Source organism: Phalaenopsis equestris, unplaced genomic scaffold, assembly GCF_001263595.1.
Source record: "Phalaenopsis equestris unplaced genomic scaffold, ASM126359v1 Scaffold000209, whole genome shotgun sequence".
Lineage (NCBI taxonomy): Eukaryota > Viridiplantae > Streptophyta > Magnoliopsida > Asparagales > Orchidaceae > Phalaenopsis > Phalaenopsis equestris.
In genome coordinates this window covers 154,957-180,179 of record NW_018164651.1, presented here as the reverse complement: position 1 = coordinate 180,179, position 25,223 = coordinate 154,957, and the positions used below count along the sequence as shown (strand labels likewise).

Below are 25,223 nucleotides of genomic sequence, written 5' to 3'. Positions count from 1 at the left end.
AGTTTACCCAAACAGGTCAGGTGCGTTTTCAAAAATCCACCGCACCAAATAAACTGTCCCAAACGAGCCCTAATTAATTCTTTTAGTAAACCTCCACTTGTCAGATAATCCAAAAAATACTTTTCATACTCTCAGATCTCCAGTAATTTTATAAGATAGGGCTCTGATGAGAAAATTAAATTGTATATTTCGGACGAGTTCGTTCTTGGCCGGTGGAAATCGATCCAATTAATTATCATTAATTCACTTTCTAATTAGGATTAACGATTATAATATATCTATTTTTGGGGGACTTTTTGACAGCGGCGTTTAATGTGCATAAAATGCATGTAATTTAACTATAGTATTTGATGGAAGAAAGATTGCTCTATGTTTAGAAAGATTCAACATTTGTGCCCCTTCAAAGTAAGCTCTTAAGCTTTTACTTTAGATTGGTAGATTTGTAAATATTATTTACTAGGGGTATTTACATGCATACCATCCAATTCCTGTGTACTTAAGAATCTAAAAGTTAAAAAATATTATTTACATTTATACTAACCAAATAGTGTTGCGTGACTCGGCCTACTGGTTGGCATCTGCGTTATAAGACCACTCGGGTCCGGGTCGAAGTTTTGAATCCCCTTTGATATAGTTGACCTTAAGGAGATGATACTCGAATTGTTAGACATATTAGAGGTGGTTGGAGGCTCGTATAATAATCTCTAGTTATTCTTTTTAAGAAAAAAAAAATACCAACCAAAACTTTTATATCACATAAAAAATATCACTTTTTTAACTTTTAAAAAAAGGAAATAATCTTTTTATGCATAGATAAAGTGCCATATATGTAAAAATTGAATGTAAATACATTGGTATTGAGTGGTATGTATTTAAATCTTCCTATTTTAAAATAAATGAAACTGTGATATTTTGATTGTTATATGTATAGTTTGTTTATTGTGCACATTTTAAGCATAATCATCCCTCTTAAAGAGAAATTTTCACATCTTTAAGGAAATAATTTTTTTTAGCATGTTTATATAGATATATTTGATATAATATTAGCTCGCATAGGAGTGTTTGTAAGATGTGAAATGAGGAATTAACAATGATGCTCAAATTTTTTTGGACTTGAGGAGCTATGATAATCTCAACAATCACTGTTAGCTGGAGCCCGATTAAACCAGCGAACCGCTACCCCGCCCCTTGCTTCGCGAAGCGAAGCCCTCGCTTCGCCCGATCGTCACGCCTCCCTCAGCTTCGCGAAGAGCCGCATCTCCCGCTCTGTCATGCAGCTCCAGCTCCCGATAGCGAAACAGTCGTGACCCACTCCCCCTGGCGTCGATTTGCGAACCGTAGGCGCCAACCGCTCCAGTCTTCCTCTATTGTGAAGCGAAGCATCCCCTCCTCTTCGGAATAAATGGTATCACACGGCTCTCCTTGGGTTTGATGAAGTCACGGTTTTTTAGTGTTCTTCTTCGGGCTTCCTCGGGACAGAGGAAGAGAAGTGCAATGTGTAGTTCCTTGCGGTGAAGTAAGAAGAAAGAATAATAAGAAGATTGTTATCCCCTGATTTCTTCTTCGTGGCTTGTGACAGAAGAGAAATTGGATTTATTTCTCTTGTAAGTTTGTCTTCTTCGGTGTATCTCAGGTGTATCTCATATCTCAGTGTAGAGTTTTTTCGGTGTATCTTGGTGTAGAGAGAGAAGAACAGAGAGAGAAGAAGAGAGAGTAACGAAGCGAAAGATTCCTCTTATAAGTTGAGACGATCTACTAGTGTAAATTCTTCAAGTAGTAAATTCCTCTGCAACTCCGTGGACATAGACAATTTGCCGAACCACGCAAATTTGTGTGTTTCGCTATGTTACTGTTTTCTGGTGTGAATTTTCTCATTCTATTTTTTCACTTCGTTGATCGTTCTTCTGTATGATTTACATATATATCACATCAACTGGTGTATATCTCACAACAATCACTTTGCTTAAGATGATCTTATAGTTATGCCCATAGCTAAGAAGGTGAAGGAAAAATTTTTTATAATTTAGAAGATTAATATTTGATATATCATTCACATGATATGCCATAAATCTCAATGTACTTGGATGCGATAAATTTCAGGATAAGTTCAGAATCATCTAATCATTGATTTCATCAAATTTTTAGCTCGGTTGAGCATCTCAATAATACGAACCCCCAACAACACGAAAAGTGATTTGATTCGAGTCAAGATAAGATTAAATCAAACCATTGAGATGAAATTAAAATCATGAAATCATTATTTGAAAATTCAAACAATCTCTGATTTAGGCAAGTGTTTGGTCAAATTGAATTTATTGATGACAGAATTTTAATAAATTCAATATCACTCAATATTGAGCACTTTGACATTGTAAGAAAAAAAATATGATAAAAGAAAATAGTATGAAAGTGCTTTGACTTTGAGATTTTTAGATAATTTATTAAAATAACACACCAAAATGTTTAAAATTAACCCCCTTTTTTATATAAAAAGGGATGAGAAAGATGGGCACTAAATCTAAATTTTAAAGGCAATTTTTAATATTTTTGCCTAAAAATTAAAAGGCAATTTTTAATATTTTTGCCTTGTATAAATCTTTTTCATCCTTGGACAAATTCAAATATAAATAAATTTATTTGATTTTATAAACATTATATCAATTCATATGTATTTTTTTTTTATTTGTATGTAAAGTTTGTAAGCATCTATAATGCCATTGCAGAAGAACAAAGAATTTCAAGGCATTTTTTGTCAAAATTTTCTTATTTTCTTATTTAAAATATATTTATTTAGTGTATTTTTTACATATTTTTATCTTTTTAATATATATATTTTAAAAATAATAATAATAAAAAAATTTTAGAATTGTGAGTATTTTTAAAATAAATTACTAGCATCAAATATGTTTTATTTCAAATTATCAACATATAAATAAAATAAAATAAAATAAAAATAAAAATAAAAAAATATAAGTGATCTCAATCAATCCCTTCTATGTTAAATATGAATTTTTTTTAAGAGTTTGGCATTATAACAATTTTTCAAAATTTCGTAGGACGACTAATTACTTATGTATTGAATTACTCTTATATGACATATAATGTATTGAGAGTATATGTGACTATAATTTTCTTAAAATAGTTTTTATTTATCTTTAAATAAAAATGAATCGACTAAATTATGTCAAAATAAAAAAGAAAGTGGAAGTACAAAATGTGTGGCATAAATAAAAGGTGAGAAGAAAATTTTTAGCAAGATCATGTCTCCAGCTCAGTAAGATTATGTCTATCCATAATTTTTTTGGAAATTCTAATGAGAATAGAGTTTCAACACACTATTTGTTTTAACATTGCTTTGTTGTTTGTTAGGGGAAAGAAAGAAGAAACTTGAGTTCTAAATCGAGCCATTGATTGACATATGGTCAAATCTACTGCCTATGGATGAACTATTTAAAATCTTAAATAGGTATATAAATTTTAGAACTTGAGTTTAATAACAATGAAGCACTGCACACTAGGATTTTCATATAAATATACATATCGTTCAAGTAATATCAGATTATTGAATATGAATTATTGATCTCACAGGGAAGGCTGTGATTTACACCTAAGAAAAGTTCTAGCCAACTATAATGAGTCTTAGCCTGGAAGTATAGTCGATCCAAGTTATGCTTGTTAATCCTACTAAACTATCACTAATTTTATCAAATTACTTCTAAGTTAATTCTACTAAAGCTAATTGAATCGAGAAAGATCAAGATATAAAAACTACCCTTCCCTTGCAGTAACATAAGTAATGTGTTTAGGAATAGAATACTTTGAATAGAGATTGTACTAAGTGACAAACATGAGCAAACAACTTCTTTGCTCTTTCAAGCGCATAAAGAAGCTTGGTTTAAACTTGGTTAATGTTTCTGCCTGTCACCCTATAAACCCCAATTTGAACCCATCAAAACCTATTTCTCTATGGACTACTTTTCTTTCATCCAATTGTACAATGTTGTTTATCCTAGTCGTTAATTTCATAGCTCACTCGAGTCAATATTGATTCAAAACAAAATTTAATTTATCACTTGACCAAAATGATAAGTAAATTAAGAACAAAGTAAAACCATCACTTTAATGATTAAAACTATTCTAAATATAACAAAATATCCTACACATATTATTAATTCATTATAAGAGAAGAGTATAAAGGATCTACTCAATATAATTCATCATCTTAACATACTCTATGAAAGTGAAATTGGATGTTCGACATGTTGGGTCAGGCTAAGGCTGCGGATTGGACCAAAGTGATTAGTTGATCGGGCCGGGACGACGGATCAGACCTAAGTGATCGGTTGACCAAGCTGGGGCGGCTGATATGATCAAAGTGATCGGTTGACCCCGATATGGGTGGCTGGTTGGACCAATGTGATCAGTCAATCGAGTGTGGTCGGTTGGACCTAAGTGATTGGTCGATCGGGCTGGAGTTACTAATCGAACCTAAGAAAGGTTGATTGTGTTGTGGCGGTTGGTCGAACCCAAGTGCAATGTGCAAAAATTGCCATGCAACATACATCACATCGAAGTATGCAACGTAATGAAATCATCATGCACAATAGCAAACCATGCTCACCCTATCTTACTCGCAGAGGAATCTAGGGGTTAGCTCTTTGATATGCAGCATAGATGCCTCCTGCTTTGGCGAGGCATGTGGGAAGCTTCACCTTCAGATTTCAAAAATTGCAACTCTTTACAGTGTTGTGAAATGAACTAGCTACAAAGCTTTTCCCATTCCATAACTCCTCTTGATTTTGCAAAGTGAGCTAGCTAAAAAGCTTTTCTAACTTTACCAAATACAAATATTTCAAACCCTCAAAGGATTTAAGTCTAGGGTTTGCAATAGGAAATCACTCAACTACGAAAAGGATTTGGACACGCATCTGTGTCCTAACATAGGGCTTCCTTTAGAAAATAAATGACCAATCAATAGGCATGTGGCAGTGTCGACTAGTGTTGGTTGCCCGACTTGCTAGTGTGGGCAATCGAACCCATGACGACACCATAAAATTAGTTAATCAAAAAGCATTTGGCCATGCCGGCTAGTGTCGCCCGAACAACTTGCCTCATGTGGGCGACTAAACACACAACACCTAGCAAACTCTATTTTTAGGGCTAGCTAAGAAAGAAAACACGAGGGATTTTAAAGAATCTTATCAACGTGGCATTTGATGTCATGTTTCTTCATGTATGATGAAGCTCTCCTAGTGTCAGGAGTAATGACAATGTTCCAGTGAAGTTTCGATGAAGCTACGCCAATCCTTCTTTAAGCTAAGATGAAGCTCTCCTTTAGTGTAGGAGAGAAAAAAACTTGCTTTTTCATTGACCAAACTCCTCCTCACACACTTAAATGAAGTGGTGGAAGAAGAGGAAGAAGAAGGAAGAAAAAGATTGGAGATAACCAACTCCCTTGATGTTCTCTTTGAGGAGGTTGAAGATCCTTGCTCCTTTTCCTTACTCTAAGCTATAAGTTCCAAGAAAACCCTATGCTCCTTCAGGAATAAGAAGATGTTCTCCCTTGCCCTCTCAAGCACACAAAGCTTCAGCCCAAAAAATGAAAATGTGAGAAAATAGTAAAATGAGGGGAAGAAAAATACTTAATCCAACCCCCTCCCATTTTCCCTCCAAAATTTCCAAATTTGGTATTTCCACCTCACTTAGGAAGCTTCTAAAAGGGTATGATAATCCCTTTTTTGCATGCCCAAGGAAATACAGCTTTTGGGCTGCCTAAAGGGTGCATGGGGGTCAAAACGGTCAAATTCGCTTCAAAAATCGGGTTCATGGAGTAGATTTGCGCTTAGGAACCCAATATGGCACCCTGGTACTAGGGCTCCGGCACCAGCTTTCCCATCTATTGGGAAAAGGGCCTTTTTTTAGTAGTTTTGGGCGCATAACCCCCTGAGACGGGCGCCTAAGCACCCAGTTTGGTGCATATAAGCTAACAACTGGTGCTAAACTTTCAACGGTACCCTTTTGAACATCTGGGAAGCCATTTTAAGCACTTAGGTGCCTCAGGCTGGCTCCTAGGCGTCGGTTTTAGCTTTGAGAACCCTGATTAACATCGGGAGTGCCTGACAAGAGTTTCTCGATCCGAACGCTATGGGAGATAACATATATGTAAATTATGTTCCCCTAACCTCAAAAATGAGTATTTAGCACACCCGATGATTAGGGAATTTGTCACCAATGGACTCTCTATACTACAACGCCAGTAGGGTGTTCCAAACCCTAATTTTCTCGTAGCTCTTGTAGGAGGGTTTTGTAAATTCTCTTGACCCCAGGGAGGCTCCAAATGGATACAGAGGGACCTCTAAATACCACAATGGACATCAAACACGTCCAATGTTCTGGGTGAGTAGGTCCAACTGTGGGTTCTCCCGAATGGGGTCGACATCACAAGCCTTGGTTTTGTGCCCCGAGCATATACCAGAGGTCTTAGAAAGTTGTCTTGAGCTGCGAAACACTAAGAACGAGCATTGAGTCATGTCGAGTCAGTCAGGTGGACAGTCTACACACGTGACAAAAAACTGTTGCAAGAGACCCCATGATGTCTCGATGGTTCCCTCGTTTGTCTAGGATGTAAGGATGGGTCGCTTAGATGCGTACTGTTTGATCGATTTAGATGATCCTTGACCAGTGTAAGCCAATTAGTCTCCTGGGCCGTCGGGTCATTTTTTTGGTGGGCTCACCTTTGCCACGTTATTCTTCATTAGGTAGTCAAACTGCTTTGATATTCGAGTTGACACATTTTTTGGTACGACAGCTAAATTATTACTATTCATCTGTGACTGCCAATTTTTCTAATCCCATATTCCCTTATTTTGAGTTATAGCGGACCTATATACTTCAAGTTCATAGTAAATTACTTATATTAGATTAGACCTATTTTTTTTTTTTTCCAGTACCGAGGGGTTTCCACTTAAACTGGGTTAGGACTTAAGATTTCTCTACGTTGAAAATCAACAATGAAGGCATTATAAATGCAAGGGATGATTACATATAGAGCACAAGACACATTGTTATTTACAAATCAAACTCTTATGTGATTTTTGAACTATGAAACTGATGCATTTACACATGTCAGGATCAAATCATTGTGAATTTGATAAAAGTTAAAAATATGATTTTAGATTTTATCATGACCATTTATATTTGAGTGATAATTTAAAATATGGATGAAAGAGAGTACTTGATTGGTAAATAGCAATGTTTTGGGTGCCATGTATGTAATCACCCACTAAATGTAAATATCAATTTTTTTGTGTTAAATTGTAAATAGTAAGACGTTGTGTGTATGTATACAAATCTTACTAAAAAACAATAAGGCTGCTGTAGAACGCGTCGCTCAGTTGTCACCACCGCTGAACAGAAGTAGATACACGCAGAGAAAGAAAGAGAGGGGGAGAGGTAGACGGAGAGGGGGAGAATAGGACTCGATCATGACGTCGAGTGGTTTATGGTGCTTCTGCTGCGCTTGCATCGGTCAAGCAAGTGTTGGTATCGTGGAAGAGTGGGGGCGGTTTCAGCGGCTTGCCGGCCCGGGCTTCCTTTTCTTAAACCCAATTGCCGGAGAATGCCTTGCCGGCATCCTATCCACCCGTGTCTTCTCCTTCGAAGTCCGCATCGAGACCAAGACCAAGGTTCACCCATCTTGCCGTTCAATTCACCAGCTTCCAATCGTCAAAATACCTCTGAATTGGAAAACCCTAACGCCAATTAACCTTTTTTTTTTTTTTTTTTTTTTTTTGAAATATCTCATTTTCAACATCTAAGTTTTGCCGTTTGCTTATTTATTTTTCTTTTGTGATAATTCTGTAATAGAATCATTTGACCTTTTGTTACGAGCAGTTTTTATTGCTGCACGCTGGAAATTCAAATCTTAAATTGCTTTTGATATATGGTTAATATGTGTCAGAGCTAAGGTGGAAAAATTATTTTCTTAGAGCAGTATCCGAAATTAATTTTGAGCTATTCTCTGCAGGACAATGTTTTTGTGCAATTGCTTTGCTCTGTCCAGTATCGAGTTATTAAGGAAAGCGCTGATGATGCATTCTATGAGTTGCAGAATCCCCAGGAACAGATTCAAGCTTATGTTTTTGATGGTAACTTCATGTATTAAATTAGTTTGAATGATAATTTGGTTACTTTTTAGTTGATATATTAGGATAGGATTTTGGAATATAGTTACTCTCATAGGTAAACTAATGAAATTAGTTGATATTATGATTCATAGAAATATAAATATCTTATGTATTCAAGAAATTAAATGTGTTGGAGAAAAGGTTAAGAAGATGGATAACTTAGGTTTTAAACTTTAGAATTTATGTAAGAGTCACACTAGAAAATGTGAAGGCATAATTATAGATAAGATTTTGAAAGATAATGCTGTAAAAATTAATAGAATTGGAGATAAAGTTATAGATCTTAAGATTATTATTGATACTTAGATTTTTAATATTATAAGGGCTTATACTTCTCAGTATGTTTAGATATAGGTTCTAAAGAAAAATTCTGAAATGACCTAGAAAACTTAATACAAATGATACCTCTTGAAGAAAGAGTTTTTATTGGAGGTGATTTAAATGGACATGTAGGTAGAGTGGTAGAAGATTTTAGAAAAATTCATGGTGGCTAAGGTTTTGGAGTGATTAATGAAGAATGTAAAGTTATATTAAATTTTGCTTTAGTGTATGATTTTGTTTATGCTAGTACTTTATTCAAGAAAAAAGATGAGTATATTATTATTTATAAGAGTGAATCTAATAAAACACAAATTGATTATTTTTTTATGAGAAGAAGAGATCGTTGAGAATGTAAAGATTATAAGGTCATTCCAAGTGAGGATTTAAGTACTCAACATAGATTATTAGTTCTAGATTTTAAGATGAGAAAATGTAAAATAAAAAAACACTAGGAATCATTATCATAGAATTAGATGGGGACACCTAAAGGACATAAATAATATTTTTGTATGAGCAAACTTCATGATTTCAAGATTTGGGATATTATGAAGAAACAAATTTTATGTGGGATAAAGTAACAAATACTATTAAACAAATGATAAAAGATTTACTTGGGGAATTAAAAGAAAGAAGTTTCTATAAATAAAAATAGTTTGCGGTGAAATATAATGTGCAACAAAAGATAATGTAAACAATTTTGTTATAAAAAATTGTTTAAATATAAAAAACTTAGAGAACTAAAAAAAAAAATAAAATAGCCCATAGAGATTCTAAGAGAACAACCTGTGACACTAAAAATTATGTATTTACTAAGGAGAGTGAAAAATATATGTATAAACTAGTCCAACAAAGAGAAAAGAAAAGTAAAGATTTAACTCAAGTGTATTAATGATGAAAAATAAAAAAGTATTTTTCTTAGAAAAAAATATTCAACATAAATGGATGAATTATTTTGATAACTTTTTAATGAAGTTTCTGAAAATACGATCGACCTTAGTGATTTTAATATCATTAATAATAATAAAATATTTCATTTTTACAGTCACATTTGTAAAAAAGATGTTGATGAGACTTTAAAGAAAACCAATGGTTGAAAGTTTATGGGAATTGATGATATCCCAATTACAATGTAAAAATATATAGGAGATTTGGGAGATTCTTGGCTTAAACTCTTTAATATTATTTTAAAAACTAAAAAGATGCCTGAGAATTGGAGGAAGAGTATTTTGGTCTCCATTTTTTAGAATAAAAAGGATGCGCAAGAGTGTGCAAATTATAGAGGAATTTAGTTGATGTCGTACTTTAAAATTATGGTAGAGGGTAATTGAACATCGGTTAAGACTTATTACAAAGATTTGTCATTATCAATTTGAATTTATGTCGGGCAGGTCTACCATGAAAGCTATACATTTATTAAGAGGTTTGATGAAGAAGTTCGAAGAGAATAAAGAGGATCTACATATGGTTTTTATTGATTTATTAAAAGTTTATGATAAGTTTCCAAGAGGTATCTTAAATTAGTTTGAATGATAATTTGGTTACTTTTTAGGATAGGATTTTGGAATATAGGTTGGAATATAGTTACTCTCATAGGTAAACTAATGAAATTAGTTGATATTATGATTCATAGAAATATAAATATCTTATGTATTCAAGAAATTAAATGTGTTGGAGAAAAGGTTAAGAAGATGGATAACTTAGGTTTTAAACTTTAGAATTTATGTAAGAGTCACACTAGAAAATGTGAAGGCATAATTATAGATAAGATTTTGAAAGATAATGCTGTAAAAATTAATAGAATTGGAGATAAAGTTATAGATCTTAAGATTATTATTGATACTTAGATTTTTAATATTATAAGGGCTTATACTTCTCAGTATGTTTAGATATAGGTTCTAAAGAAAAATTCTGAAATGACCTAGAAAACTTAATACAAATGATACCTCTTGAAGAAAGAGTTTTTATTGGAGGTGATTTAAATGGACATGTAGGTAGAGTGGTAGAAGATTTTAGAAAAATTCATGGTGGCTAAGGTTTTGGAGTGATTAATGAAGAATGTAAAGTTATATTAAATTTTGCTTTAGTGTATGATTTTGTTTATGCTAGTACTTTATTCAAGAAAAAAGATGAGTATATTATTATTTATAAGAGTGAATCTAATAAAACACAAATTGATTATTTTTTTATGAGAAGAAGAGATCGTTGAGAATGTAAAGATTATAAGGTCATTCCAAGTGAGGATTTAAGTACTCAACATAGATTATTAGTTCTAGATTTTAAGATGAGAAAATGTAAAATAAAAAAACACTAGGAATCATTATCATAGAATTAGATGGGGACACCTAAAGGACATAAATAATATTTTTGTATGAGCAAACTTCATGATTTCAAGATTTGGGATATTATGAAGAAACAAATTTTATGTGGGATAAAGTAACAAATACTATTAAACAAATGATAAAAGATTTACTTGGGGAATTAAAAGAAAGAAGTTTCTATAAATAAAAATAGTTTGCGGTGAAATATAATGTGCAACAAAAGATAATGTAAACAATTTTGTTATAAAAAATTGTTTAAATATAAAAGCTTAGAGAACTGAAAAAAAAATGTAAAATAGCCCATAGGGATTCTAAGAGAACAACCTGTGCCGCTAAAAATTATGTATTTACTAAGGAGAGTGAAAAATATATGTATAAACTAGTCCAACAAAGAGAAAAGAAAAGTAAAGATTTAACTCAAGTGTATTAATGATGAAAAATAAAAAAGTGTTTTTCTTAGAAAAAAATATTCAACATAAATGGATGAATTATTTTGAAAACTTTTTAATGAAGTTTCTGAAAATACGATCGACCTTAGTGATTTTAATATCATTAATAATAATAAAATATTTCATTTTTACAGTCGCATTTGTAAAAAAGATGTTGATGAGACTTTAAAGAAAACCAATGGTTGAAAGTTTATGGGAATTGATGATATCCCAATTACAATGTAAAAATATATAGGAGATTTGGGAGATTCTTGGCTTAAACTCTTTAATATTATTTTAAAAACTAAAAAGATGCCTGAGGATTGGAGGAAGAGTATTTTGGTCTCCATTTTTTAGAATAAAAAGGATGCGCAAGAGTGTGCAAATTATAGAGGAATTTAGTTGATGTCGTACTTTAAAATTATGGTAGAGGGTAATTGAACATCGGTTAAGACTTATTACAAAGATTTGTCATTATCAATTTGAATTTATGTCGGGCAGGTCTACCATGAAAGCTATACATTTATTAAGAGGTTTGATGAAGAAGTTCGAAGAGAATAAAGAGGATCTACATATGGTTTTTATTAATTTAGTAAAAGTTTATGATAAGTTTCCAAGAGGTATCCTTTGGAGAGTTGTAGGGAAGAAAGGTTTTGATATGACTTATATTCAAGTTATTAAAGATATGTATACTACAACTGTTCTTGTGTTCGAATGGAAGGAGGATTGAGCAAATATTTTCTTATTTTAGTTGGATTACATTAGAGATTGATTTTAAGCCCATATCTTTTTGCTTTAGTTATGATGCTTTGAGCAAATATTTTCTTATTTTAGTTGGATTACATCAGAGATTGATTGTAAGCCCATATCTTTTTGCTTTAGTTATGATGCCCTTACTGGACATTTACAGTAGGATGTACCTTCGTGTATACTTCTCGCTGATGATATCTTCTCGTGGATAAGACTAGAGAAAAAGTTCAGGAAAAACTTGAATTAAGGAGGTCTACATGGGAGTTTAAAGGCCTTTGTTTGAATAGAATTAAAACTGAATACATGGAATGTAATTTTAGTAGTAGTAGCTCTAGTGACATAGTTGTAACTATGGTTGATCAAATTATTAAGATGTGTGAATGCTTTAGATATCTCGGGCCTATTGTTCAAAGTGATGGCGATATAGATGAAGATGGTATTAGTAGAATTCAAGTTGGTTCGTTGAAGTGAATGAATACTTCATGCCTATTGTGTGATAGAAATTGTGTGATAGAAAAGTACCGTGTGATAGAAAAGTACCGATTATATTGAAAGGAAAATTTTATAAGATGGTGGTGAGACCTGCAATGCTCTACGGTGTTGAATGTTGGCCTTTAAAAGAGGCATAAAACTAAGTTAAGTGTTGTCGAGATGAGAATGCTTAGGTCGATGAGTTGTTTTACACTTAGAGACAAAATGTGAAATAAATATATCCATGATAGGGTTAGTGTAGCTCCAGCGGTAGACAAAATTAGAGAGAGTTGTCTTAGATGGTTTGGTCGCATTAAATGTCGACCATCTAATGATCCGATTAGAAGAGTAGATGTTTTAGATTCGACTTATGTTAAGAAATGTAGAGATAGACCTAGAAATACTTGGGCATGTTGTAGAAGAAATGATCTTAATTTATTAGAATTAAATGAAAATATTTAGAATTAAATGAAAGATGAAAGTATGACACTCAATAGGATGCAATGGAGAAAAAGATTTGTGTAGCCAACCCCACTTAGTGGGATAAAGGTTTGTTGTTATTGTTAATTTAGTTAATTTTGGTTGAAGGCATTATTAACAAAATTTGAAATTTGCTTTCTCGTCATTTTGTGTTTGAAAATGAAATCATTGCATTTGATTGGAAAGTAGAAGTACAAATAATAATTGTCAACTACATTGAAGCAAATGATGTATCTATTATATTTTTGTGATTTTTTTTTAAATATTCTTTGTTCTTTGAATAACCAAATGAATATAATTTTTTAATTTTATAAGATGGTGGTGAGACTTGCAATGCTCTATGGCGCTGAATGTTGGTCTTTAAAAGAGAAGCATAATACTAAGGGTTGCCAAGATAAGAATGATTAGGTGGATGAGTGACTTTACACTTAAAGACATAATGCGAAATGAATATATCCGTGATAGGGTTGGTGTAGCTCCAGTGACGGACAAAATTAGAGAAAGTTGTCTTAGATGGTTTGGTCACATTAAACGTCGTCCAACTGATGATCCGATTAGGAGAGTATATGTTTTAGATTCGACTTATTTTAAGAAAGGTAGAGGTAGACCTAGGAAGACTTGGGTTTATTGTATAAAAAATGATCTTAATTTATTATAACTAAATGAAAATATGACACTAAATAGGACGCAATGGAGAAAAAGGATTCATGTAGCCTGCCCCACGTAGTGGGATTAAGGCTTTGTTGTTGTTGAATAACCATATGAACTTTTGACATGAATTCATGCTTCCATAGTTTTGTGCATATTCTGAATGACATTTTTGCCCATATTTGCAACTGTAGTTGTTCGTGCCCATGTCCCAAGGATGACCCTTGATGAACTCTTCGAACAAAAGGGCGAAGTGGCAAAAGCTGTACTGGAAGAACTTGAAAAGGTAACTTAAATCTTCTCTTTATATATGATTTTGACAATAGAACTAATTTCTAGTGAGCCTTTCTGGACTTTAGGAAACTTTATTTTAATTTCAAGTAAATTAAAAATTGGGTAATTATTGATTGAGTTTTGGGTTTTGAACGAATTTATCTGCCCTACATTGTCTATCATGTTTTTTTATAGGCGTTAACCTATTCTGTTAAATAACTGACTAGGTAATGGGAGCATATGGATATAATATTGAGCAGATTCTCATGGTTGACATTATACCCGATTCTTTTGTGCGAAAAGCTATGAATGAGATAAATGCAGGTTTGTTTCTTCAGGTTTTGATGATTTAAGCTCTTGCTCTTTCTAAAAATTTTATTGTTTTGATTCATTGATGGAGACTTCTAAATTTTTGCATATTATGACCAATTGACCATTTTCTCTATAGCATTCTGCATCACAGGCTTCCATTTGTGAGGGTGTCGATGCCAAATATTCCCGTTGGTTTACAGACGTTTTGTTTTTCAGCAAATTTCTATAATTTGGGCCTATTTTGGCAAGATAAATCTTGAATGGTGATTCTTTTGTTACCATATTGTTGGCTCTTGGCTGTTTTGTGTTGATTATATTCATGCTGCCTTATTTCATGTGCAATTCAATAGCTTTTATTTATTCTTTATAGTGGTATTTGGATTAGTTTTAATTTTTTCCATGCAAAAAATGTATCATTGTTGAGCTTGAAGAAGTGTTCAGTGTAATTATTGTAGCTTTAAGAAATAAATATTTGCAAGTTTCTGGAATTTACTCGTTTGTCGGTTTAGATTTATGGGGTGCACGTGTCAGAGATCAGTTAAATTTGCATATATTATTTTGGAGGGACAACTGGACTTTTCAAACACAGTTCTATGTCCTTTGGAAGTTACATTTGATGAATGAGTCCTTTTTTTTTTTAATTGGGAAAAAAATTAGGTCCTCTTGTGGTGGAAGTCTCTTTTGTTGTTTAATTTAGGTTATATATTATGTTTTAATCGGCGATGTCTTTTTTTTAAAAAAAAATAGTTTTCAGCCTGAAGGAATATGCAAGTTGCTTGTGAGGAGAACTCGTTTGTGAGGGTGTATGCATGTTTTTCTGCTTGATAGTCATAATATTTAACTATTTGTGATCCATAAAGTTCATAGTAGGGTTCAAATTTGTTTGAGTTGATTTTGGCCTATAGTCAGCTTTAGGGTCATCGCAGTGGAATTGTTATCATATCTATCACATGTTTTAACTATTTGTAGTAGGAATATGCACTATCTATTACTGTAAATTTTCCTCGTTATTAAAGGCATTTTTCCTTATTGTATTATTTTTTATTATTATCTTCGCTTGCCTATCTGTATGCACATTTATGCTCCTATTAGAAAGACAATACAATATTTTATTCTCTTCAAGTTTCCTCTCCTATCTAATAGGAATGTTATAGCTCAAGAATTGCATTGAATGATTACTATTTTCTTAAGGGTGTTCTGAGTAAATATTTCTACATGGTATTTTTTGAGAATTTTTGTCTTCTATTGTATATCAGTTTGTTGAACTGGATTTAACTAAGCTGACTAGTTGGAACCTGCAATCTGCAGTAATTAGAACAAATTAGGGCAGTTGTTTTGTTTAACTTGGAGCTCTTGAAACTCTTTAACAAAAATGAGGGGACGCTAGTTTTGGCTTGTTGCTTGAGCCAATGTGTAAAGGACGCATGTCAGTGTTAGTTTACTTTTGTCGATCTTCACCTTTAATGGAAGCCAGTCGGTCTTGGTTTTCGATCAAATTCATCTCCTTATCTACAATGTTTGCATCCATTTTATTCCAAAATTGAAGGTTGGTGAATCCTGTAGTTTTGATACAGTGATTTATTGTATACATGTTTAGCAGAAATGATTGCGACAATTATGATTCCATATTTGCTAGATGATAAAGTGATGCCAATATGCGATAAGTTTTATTATTTTATGATCCATTATATTGAAATGGAGTGCTTTTGAGGGATTTGAAGGTAAATTTTATAAAACTATTACTATATTCGATGCATTGAATTGATTCAAATGTTGGATAGCAAATAAATTGTTGATAGTTGAGTTGAATTGCAAATATGAGAAGGCTAAGATAGATGCTATAAAATACAAGTAAACTAAGAAAAGACTATATTAAAGAAACAATAAAAGTAACATCTATTGAAAATAAAATAATTAAAAAAAGAGTTTTGTGCTTTGACCATACACAATGAAAGGTAAAAAATCCTCCCATCAAACTAATAAATAAATTTTATGTTGATGGATTAAGAAGAAAATTGGGAGCCTTACGGTACCATTACTTAGTTCATTACTCAATCAGTTGCAATTATAATCTAAGACTTACTATAATTGGTAGTAATCTTTTATTTATGGAGTTTTTAACCCTACTAACATTAAAGTAGTGATAAAAAAAATAAATTAATGACAAGGATCGCCAAAATAATAAGTGATAATTTTATCCTTGAAAATTTGCAAAATGTTAAGGAGAAGGCATATAAAATACTAACTATACAATTACTGCCACAAATAAGACTCAACTGATTAACAAAAGTATGCTTCTTTTATTACATTGATTACTCTTAACTGTGAAGAAATCAAATTTAAAATATTTGGTAGAAGAATTGGAGGTCATTGATTATTTTGGAGCCAGCAAAGTCTATCTTGCAGGAAATTCGATATGAACAGCGGAGACATATGGGAAATTCATTTGAGAAAGAAGAGATGAAGGAAAATAGCATCATCATCAAATACAATTTGGTTGATTTCCCTCATTGATCCTCAGGAGCACTATCATTTTCTTTGGAAAGTTGGCTTTGATAGCTTAGTAGGTCTTTGTGCATAGTTTGAGAATATTCTCATCTTTTTAATTTGTAGAGTTGGTTGAAAGTCCTTTTTTTCTTATTTGGTCAGTCAGGTTGGGCTAAACCCAAATTGTTTGATTGGGTTTGGTGGGGTAGAGCTTGCATTTTGCGAAATTGGGGGGAATATGTTAGGCTTTGAGAAGTTAATTATCTTTGATTGGGCCAACATGGTTAGAGAAAATTGTGGAGGGAATGTGGAAGGAGATTAGTTGGAAGTTCGAATCAAATTTTGCATTCAATTTTTCATACTCACACCTAAATTTTAACTTTCAATTTGAAATTAAAACAAGGATATGTTTAGGGACTTTAGTTGAGTTGTAGAGGATGTCATGGAAATAATTTTGGAGGATATTGTGTAGTGAATTATTAAGGATATTGTTGAGGGAATTTTGGAAGATGGTAAGAGTTATAGAGGATGTGGATTTTATGGTTTATTAAGAGGAGATGGTATGATTGTAACATCTTTTTTAGTTTGAGTATTTATATTTAATTATAGATCTCTTTTGAATTTTTAGATTTGATTTTTTTTTCAAAGTTTTGGTATCAAAGTTTTCTGTTCCTTTTTTTTTTGGGGGAGGTTTTCACAAAACTCTTGGGTGGTAGAAGGAGGTAATTGAAGAAGACTTCAATGATCATAAATTTAGTAGTAATTTAATTTTTATAGAAAAAATAAATTTACACTTTGAAGGTTTAGTATTTCACAATCTATAAATATATAAAAGTTGAGGTTATTAGAAAGCTAAAATACTAGTGGCAAAGTTGAATAACTATAATTAGGGGGATTTTGTGTTCAATGTAGATGGCACAATTCTAACAAAAATTGTCCTTATCTTGATGTCATCATACTTAAATGATGTTTTATTATCGAAAAGTTTTTTAGCAATCAAATAACCTAAATATTTTTCGAATTGATTGTCATCTTGATGTCATTAGAAATTGATTAGAGTCTGTTTGGGGCAGCTGCTGCTGTTTGAAAATGTAACTGTGAAAGTATTGCCAAAAAGTTGTCGTGACTATTATAATTTTTTTTTCGAAAAGTCGGACTGCAGATTCCTAGCGGCTACCATACTTTTGGTCCGTTTGGGGCAGCTTATATGTTTTGAAAACGCCGCATCGCCGTTTGGTTCGTGCGTCCATGAGGCTTATATTTTCTCTGGTGCCCTTCTCCTGTCCGTTTACTGCCATGTCCGTCTCCTCAAGTCGAACACAGAGCTCTTCACGCAAACCAAATGCTAGATAAAAGCCTTTGCACGATCCCTCTCCTCCATTTACGAGATCAATGACGGCGATATGCAAGCCTCGCCGCTTCTCCCACTGCCGCGATTCCCCACGCCAAATCAGATCAACTGTGCCATAAACTGCACGTTACCCTCTTCCTATGGTGCGATCCCTCTTGTCACTCCTATAAGCTGAACAAGACCTAATTGTCTTCTTCTGTGCCGTAACAAAGCTTATTCTTCCTCTTTGCGCCGAACACATCTTTGCACTAGCTCGATTCTACCTTAGCTTATGCGCAATTCCCCTATCTATTAAGCCGAGAATTCCCCCTGGCTCTTCTCGTTCAAACCAGTACACTAGTGAGCCCAACCCGATCATCTTTTACCATACTCGCACCAAACAGTAGCTTTGCTGTTCATTTTATTTTCTCATTTTATTTTATTTTCGTATTACGTATTTTTTTTGATGTATATTGTATAATAGAAGAAAATATGTGTTGTAATATTGCAATATTATTTTATTGTGCTATTGTAGCCGACGAGCTCGAAAGATAATTTTTTGGGGAATAAGGGTAATTTTCAAAATATATATTCGAGAAAGCGCGAGTAGTGATTCAAGGGAAATTTGTGTACTGTTCGAGGAAAAAAACAAACTCGTTTGGAATTTTTTTTTTTTAAATGGAGATATTGAAATACATGCTCATGGGAAATTAAATACCCTCGCTTCTCTTGAGCAAACAAGTAGCCAGTTCATCCAGATCAGAGACAGAATGATCATTTATTTAGAAATAACTGCAAATCAGCTGTTTTTCAAACGCAGAAACTAAGCAACCAACCAGTTTATTCGGATCAGCTGCTGATCACCAGCTTATCAGGATAAGTTACTTATCTGGATAAGGTGGATAAGTTGCAGCTGTCCTAAACAGACCCTTAGCTAGGTAAGGTTGCAAAGCGCAGCTATATCTGCAGCTTTTTGAATCCTTTTTGAATAAGTAGATAAAATACAGTTTTGTCAAACACAAAAAAAGCGCGGCACGACACCGCACTGCCACTACACTACTGCCCTAGACGCACCCTTAATCATCGTTTATGAGTGTTTGTTAAATGATGACGTGAGCCAAGCAATTAATATATGATAATAACATGATATTACTGATAAAAATTGGAGAGAATTGGTCAAATATTTAATGACAAAATTTTGTAGTATTTATACAATTTAAAGAGAGCTTCTAATAGGAAATATAAAAAATTAAGGAAGAATAATTACAATAGTTCAGTAGTTCACGAATAGATAGAATAATTATGTTGATTACAATAATACATGGATTATCGAGGTGGGACTACTAATCCCATTGATATTTGAGTTATCATGAAATAAATAAGGTGTTTGGTGGAACATTGCTAGAAGCAAATTTAATAGAGATGAAATTGATATTTGAGTTATCATGAAATAAATAAGGTGTTTGGTGGAACATTGCCAAGTGAATGGATGAATGCTAACCATTTTAAGTTTGAATGTTAAATTTTGAAGTATTAGTCTAAATCATCTTTTGCTGAGAATATATGCAAATAGGCTATCATAGATGACCAATGGAGTATAGATTTGACTATCATGGAGCTTCTCCTTTATAAAATGCACATCTACTTCAATATGTTATGTTTAGCGATATTGTGTTGGATGTTGTACAATATTGATGAGTGATTTGTTGTCACAATAAAGCATAATATGACTATTTCATTTAGCCTATAAATCTTTATGATAATTATCAGCCATAATTTTTAGAATTTTAGTGTCTTAGGTCTAAATTTGGCTTTTATGTTAAATTGCCACCATATTTTATATTTTATATCTGAAAGTCTAGAGATTGCCCACCAAAATGTTCAGTATCTTGAAGTTGGCTTCCAATCAATTATAGATGATGCATAATCAACATATGTATCGTCTTTAAGTGTTAGATTTTCTTCTCTTTTGAATAAAATTATTTTACATCGAGTTTTTTGCAGGTATTACTGAATTTAACGTGTAATCATTAGGAGAGTTCTTTAGGAATATACATGAATTGACTTACCATACCAACAACATATGTGATATCAGGTTGATTATAAAATGCTATTTCTTTTAATAGATACATCATGGATTATTGTTAGCTTATAAAGATCTATATTGAAAATGTGCAAACTTAAAGTCAAATAGTTACATTGGCTTACATAATTCTATCTTCAGATTCTTGTAGTAGTCTTTTTCCTTAAAATCTTCATACATTCTGAGTCATTACATGTTACGATGATATCCTTAACATAAACTAGTAGGACATAGACTCCTCTTGTTGTTGTGTCATTCAAATAATGTATGGTTTCTTTGACTTTGTTTGTAACCCCTGCTAAGTATTATCTTGGCAGACCTTTTGAACCAAGCTTTTAGAGTTTGCATCAATTCACTTGTTGTCATCCTTCATTCAGATACTTCTATGTATGAGCCAAACTTTGGTGAAGCCTCCATATATGCCCCCTCTTGATCGCTATGTAAGAAGGCATTCATCACATTCATCCATGACAAATAGGTGTAATTATCAATGAAGGGCACAAGCAATTAAGCCTCTATTATGTCAGGTATAGAGGACGGTTCTCATATGTCATTTTAAATGAGAGAAAAAGGAATTGTGTTTATTGTTACTTGTTGGAAAACTTATCATGTCATTTTTAGCTAACTCACAAATATCACAATGAAATTAGGTAATGCTAATGTTTTTGAAATGAAAACATAGTTGGAGAATAATAAAAGATGGATGATCATGACAAAGGTATTGGAGCTATCTCTTTTCTTTATAGTACTTATATTTAATAAAAGAAAAATTATACAATAGATACTCTGGAGCTTCATTGGTTATTAGATTATGTAATGTGGCAGTGACGATCTCTTTCTTTAGCAAGTCCAATCATTCTCCTCATGCCCTATTATTGATTTACATGATGGAAAAATATATTATTGCATTGTGAATATGCAGTCAACTTTTGGATTGATAACAAATTGGATAATAATTTAGGTGCATGAAGGACATTTAAAATTGTGAGAGATTTATTTATAAGAATATCTCATTGGCTAGTAACGGTCATCAATGATCTATTTAAAATGGTTATTTTCTTGTGCTAGGGAAGAAGTATATGAAATAAACTTTTATGAAACATTTTTCATATGGTTGCAGCTCTTGAATTAATAACCCAAAATCCCTTTAAGTTTTAATATCCTTTTGAAACCCAATCGATGATTTCTTTCACACATCATATATTTTGTTACTTGTCTTCTTAATATTGTTTGACTTTTGCTTAGTGTCTAGACATGAAGCTTCATCATCTTTTTTTTTTTTTTTTTTTTTTTTTTTTTTGTATGTTGCGCCGTCTTGCAACAGGAAGCCTTTATCAACCATTATGAGTATTTGTCTGCCTGTGCTCTTTAGAGGATGAGAGTTTTGAATTTGGTTGTTTGATGCCGGTAGCTTGTCATTAGAGCTAAACCTTTTGTCAACTATCTTAACTACCCTTCTCTATTATTTCATTTGAATGGTGGCAACGATTTCATTCAGATAAGGTCAATCTTTCTTTTTGAGAATTTGTATTATAACATCATCAAACTCTATTTAATCTAGCATGAAAATCATAAATTGCCTTTTTCAACAAAGTTTTAGGGAGGGTCACATTTTTATTGCATTTGATTTATATGCATGATAATTATCCATCTCTTGCCAAAGGACTTATAGTAGATTGGAGTATTTCTGATGGATTGATTTCTTGCATTGTGTGCGAGTTCGTTATTTTGAGTTTTTTTTTTTTTTTTTTTTGTGGCATCATGGACTTTACAAAACATTTAATTCGTTGTATACCAAATTTCCGTTGCTGAATAAATGAAGATGCATGCCACGTATTTTAGGAACCTTTAAGTTCCATAACCATGATATCACTATAGAGTATTGTTCATCTTCAATATTGAATGTGGGATTGCTTGTTGAGATTTTGTGCCAAGGCCCAATTTTTCTCTTTTAATATGTTGAAATAAATTGTGGTCACTTTTGGTAATTCCTTACATTCAAATGATATATTGAAAGTATATTCTATAATTCTTAGATTGGATTTGAGTTTTTAATTTCGGCTCCAAATCGACCAAAAGACCAAGAAAACATGGGTGTTTTTTTAGTTCTATACAACAACAACAACAACAGCAACAAAGCCTTAATCCCACTACGTGGGGTCGGCTACATGAATCCTTTTTCTCCATTGCGTCCTATTTAGTGTCATATTTTCATTTAGTTCTAGTAAATTAAGATCATTTTTAATACAATAAGCCCAAGTCTTCCTAGGTCTACCTCTGCCTTTCTTAACACAAGTCAAATTTAAAACATCTACTCTCTTAATCAGATCATCTAATGGTTGACGTTTAATATGACCAAACCATCTAAGACGACTTTCTCTAATTTTGTCTGTCACAGGAGCTACACCAACCCTATCACGAATATATTCATTCCGCATTTTGTCTCTAAGTGTAAAGCCACTCATCCACCTAATCATTCTCATCTCGGCAACACTTAACTTATTATTATGCTTCTCTTCTAAAGGCCAACATTCAGCGTCATATAGCATTGCAGGTCTCACCACCATCTTATAAAATTTTCCTTTCAGTCTTAGCGGTACTTTTCTATCACACAAAAGGCCCGAAGCATTCCTCCACTTCAACCAACCAACTTGAATTCTACTGTTAACATCCCCATCTATATCACCATCGCTTTGGACAACGAACCCAAGATATCTAAATCATTCACACCTTTTAATAATTTGATCACCCAAAGTCACACTTCTGTCACTAGAGCTATTACTACTAAAATTACATTCCATGTATTCTGTTGTTCTACTTAAACGAAGGCCTTTAGACTCCAATGTAGACCTCCATAATTCAAGTTTTTCCTGGGCTTTTTCTCTCGTTTTATCCACGAGAAGAATATCATCAACAAAAAGCATACACCAAGGTACATCCTCCTGTAGATGTCCAGTAAGACCATCCATAACTAAAGCAAAAAGATATGGGCTTAAAGTCGATCCCTGATGTAAACCAACAGAAATAGAAAAATATTTGGGAAGGAAAAATGTAACAGTGATTGGTCACAAAGAGAAAGAAGAATAGAGATTATGTAGTGATGAATATTACAACTGAAAATATTAGATAGAATGAAAAAGGATTTGCAGCAATAATAGTTCTCGTGTTTTAGGCAAAATACTGATGAAGGCTACAAGTTATTGGAATGCTAAGCAAAAAGGCTCAAGTTTTTTATACCATGAAAAGAATTGAAGAGAATTAATTGCACATTTCATTTAAACATTTGCGTAGCCTTTATATACATTTGGGAGACCTTCTAATAGGAAAGACGAAATCACAAAGGAATAGTTACAGAGTCCACAAATTAATAAGTAGGCAAAATAATAATTACAACATATTTACAATAGTCCACGGATTGATGAGATGATATAAAATTAGAATAGTTACAATAGCCCCTCTTTTGTATTACATAAAAGTACCACTATTTTAACTTTTAAAAACTAAAATACATCTTTTTAGGATAGGTAAGATGGCATTTATGTAAAAATTAAAGTTTAGATGTTAGATATATAAATGCATAAGAATTGAGTGTGTATGCAAATCTTCCAATAAAATCTTGACTTGAGAGGAGGTTAGAAGAATCTAATTGTCATGTTCTTCTTACAACTTACCTCAAATAATCACGGAAAACTTATGCTGATGATTGCTATTATAAAATTTACTCTGCATGTCCATCGCTACTATAAGTCAATATTTGTTGGTTTCATTTGGATATTTTTAACATAATTCTCGTTTCCATCCCCCATTTATCATTTCAATATCAACAATTATCACTGCAGCTCAGAGGCTTCAACTTGCTAGCGTCTACAAAGGTGAGGCTGAGAAAATCCTCCTTGTGAAGAAAGCCGAAGCAGAGGCAGAGGCCAAATATCTTGGTGGTGTCGGGATTGCGAAGCAGCGGCAAGCAATAACAGAAGGTTTGAGAGAGAGCATCCTCAACATCTCGAACGGCGTCTCCGGCGCGTCGGCAAAGGAAGTGATGGACCTCATTATGGTGACCCAATACTTCGATACGATTAAGGAACTCGGGAATTCGTCGAAGAATACAACTGTCTTTTTGCCTCACGGCCCCGGCCATGTGAAAGATATAAGCGACCAGATACGTAACGGAATGATGGAAGCTTCCTGCAGCAATGTCGGTCAGTAATTAGGATAAGCTGTATAAATACATAAAATGATAAGGGGAATTTACATACATTGCACAATTTTTGTGTATTTACATATCTCACGTCTAGACTTTCATATTTACATACATAACCTATGTGTGTAAATATGAAAGTTTAGGCTTGGGATATGAAAATTCATAAGAATTGTGTAATTTATACATATAAATGTCCCAAGTGATAAATAAGTTGAGGCTGAAGTTCAACTAACTGAATGTTTTCTTTTGGTTTTTTTTTTTTGGGAGTTCTGTTGATCCTGTATGATTTATCATAATTTAATTAGTTTTATGTTATACCATGTGTTCTTGTTTGTTTCCTTTGAGTGTAATGATAATCTTTGATGTCTTCTTGTTAAGAGAAAAAATATGCTCATATTAAAAATAAAATTGGAATATAGTATTTCGTATGACTTTTACTGTGTGGGATCTTGGTGAATGAGACACAACACAGTTGCTAATAATAGTTACTGGAAGTGAATTATTTCTCTGTAAGATGACTGTAAGGACCTGTTAATGGGGAGTTTACATGCATACCACCCAATTCCTATCTATTTACATGTCTAACATCTACATTTTTCTTTTCTTTTTTACATTTATATCACCCAAATTATTCATAAAGAGTGAAATATAGGCTTTTCATGCATGGTTTAGGTGGCATGCATATAAAAGTTGAAGTTTCAAGTGTAGATTCGTAAATACATAGGCAAATATAGGCTTTTCATGCATGGTTTAGGTGGCATGTATATAAAAGTTTTCAAGTGTAGATTCGTAAATACATAGGCATTAAGTGGCATGTATATGAATATATGAGGAGTGGGATCATTCTAGATGAGAGATGTAAAATACAATGAGTCATTGACAACATATATATATATATATATCTAAGGATTATGTAAGAATTTTAATCCTAATAT

The 25,223-nt window shown here is 32.7% G+C and overlaps 1 protein-coding gene across 1 annotated transcript; it reads left to right on the top strand.

Moving 5' to 3' along the window:
- Positions 1-7,369: 7,369 nt before the first annotated feature.
- On the top strand, positions 7,370-24,299 carry LOC110023073 (hypersensitive-induced response protein 4). Its single transcript, XM_020722294.1, has 5 exons — positions 7,370-7,685; positions 8,027-8,147; positions 13,797-13,888; positions 14,103-14,199; positions 23,927-24,299. The coding sequence occupies exons 1-5, from the start codon at positions 7,485-7,487 to the stop codon at positions 24,292-24,294; spliced, it is 879 nt and encodes a 292-aa protein (XP_020577953.1). The 5' UTR covers positions 7,370-7,484; the 3' UTR covers positions 24,295-24,299.
- The last annotated feature ends 924 nt before the right edge of the window (positions 24,300-25,223 follow it).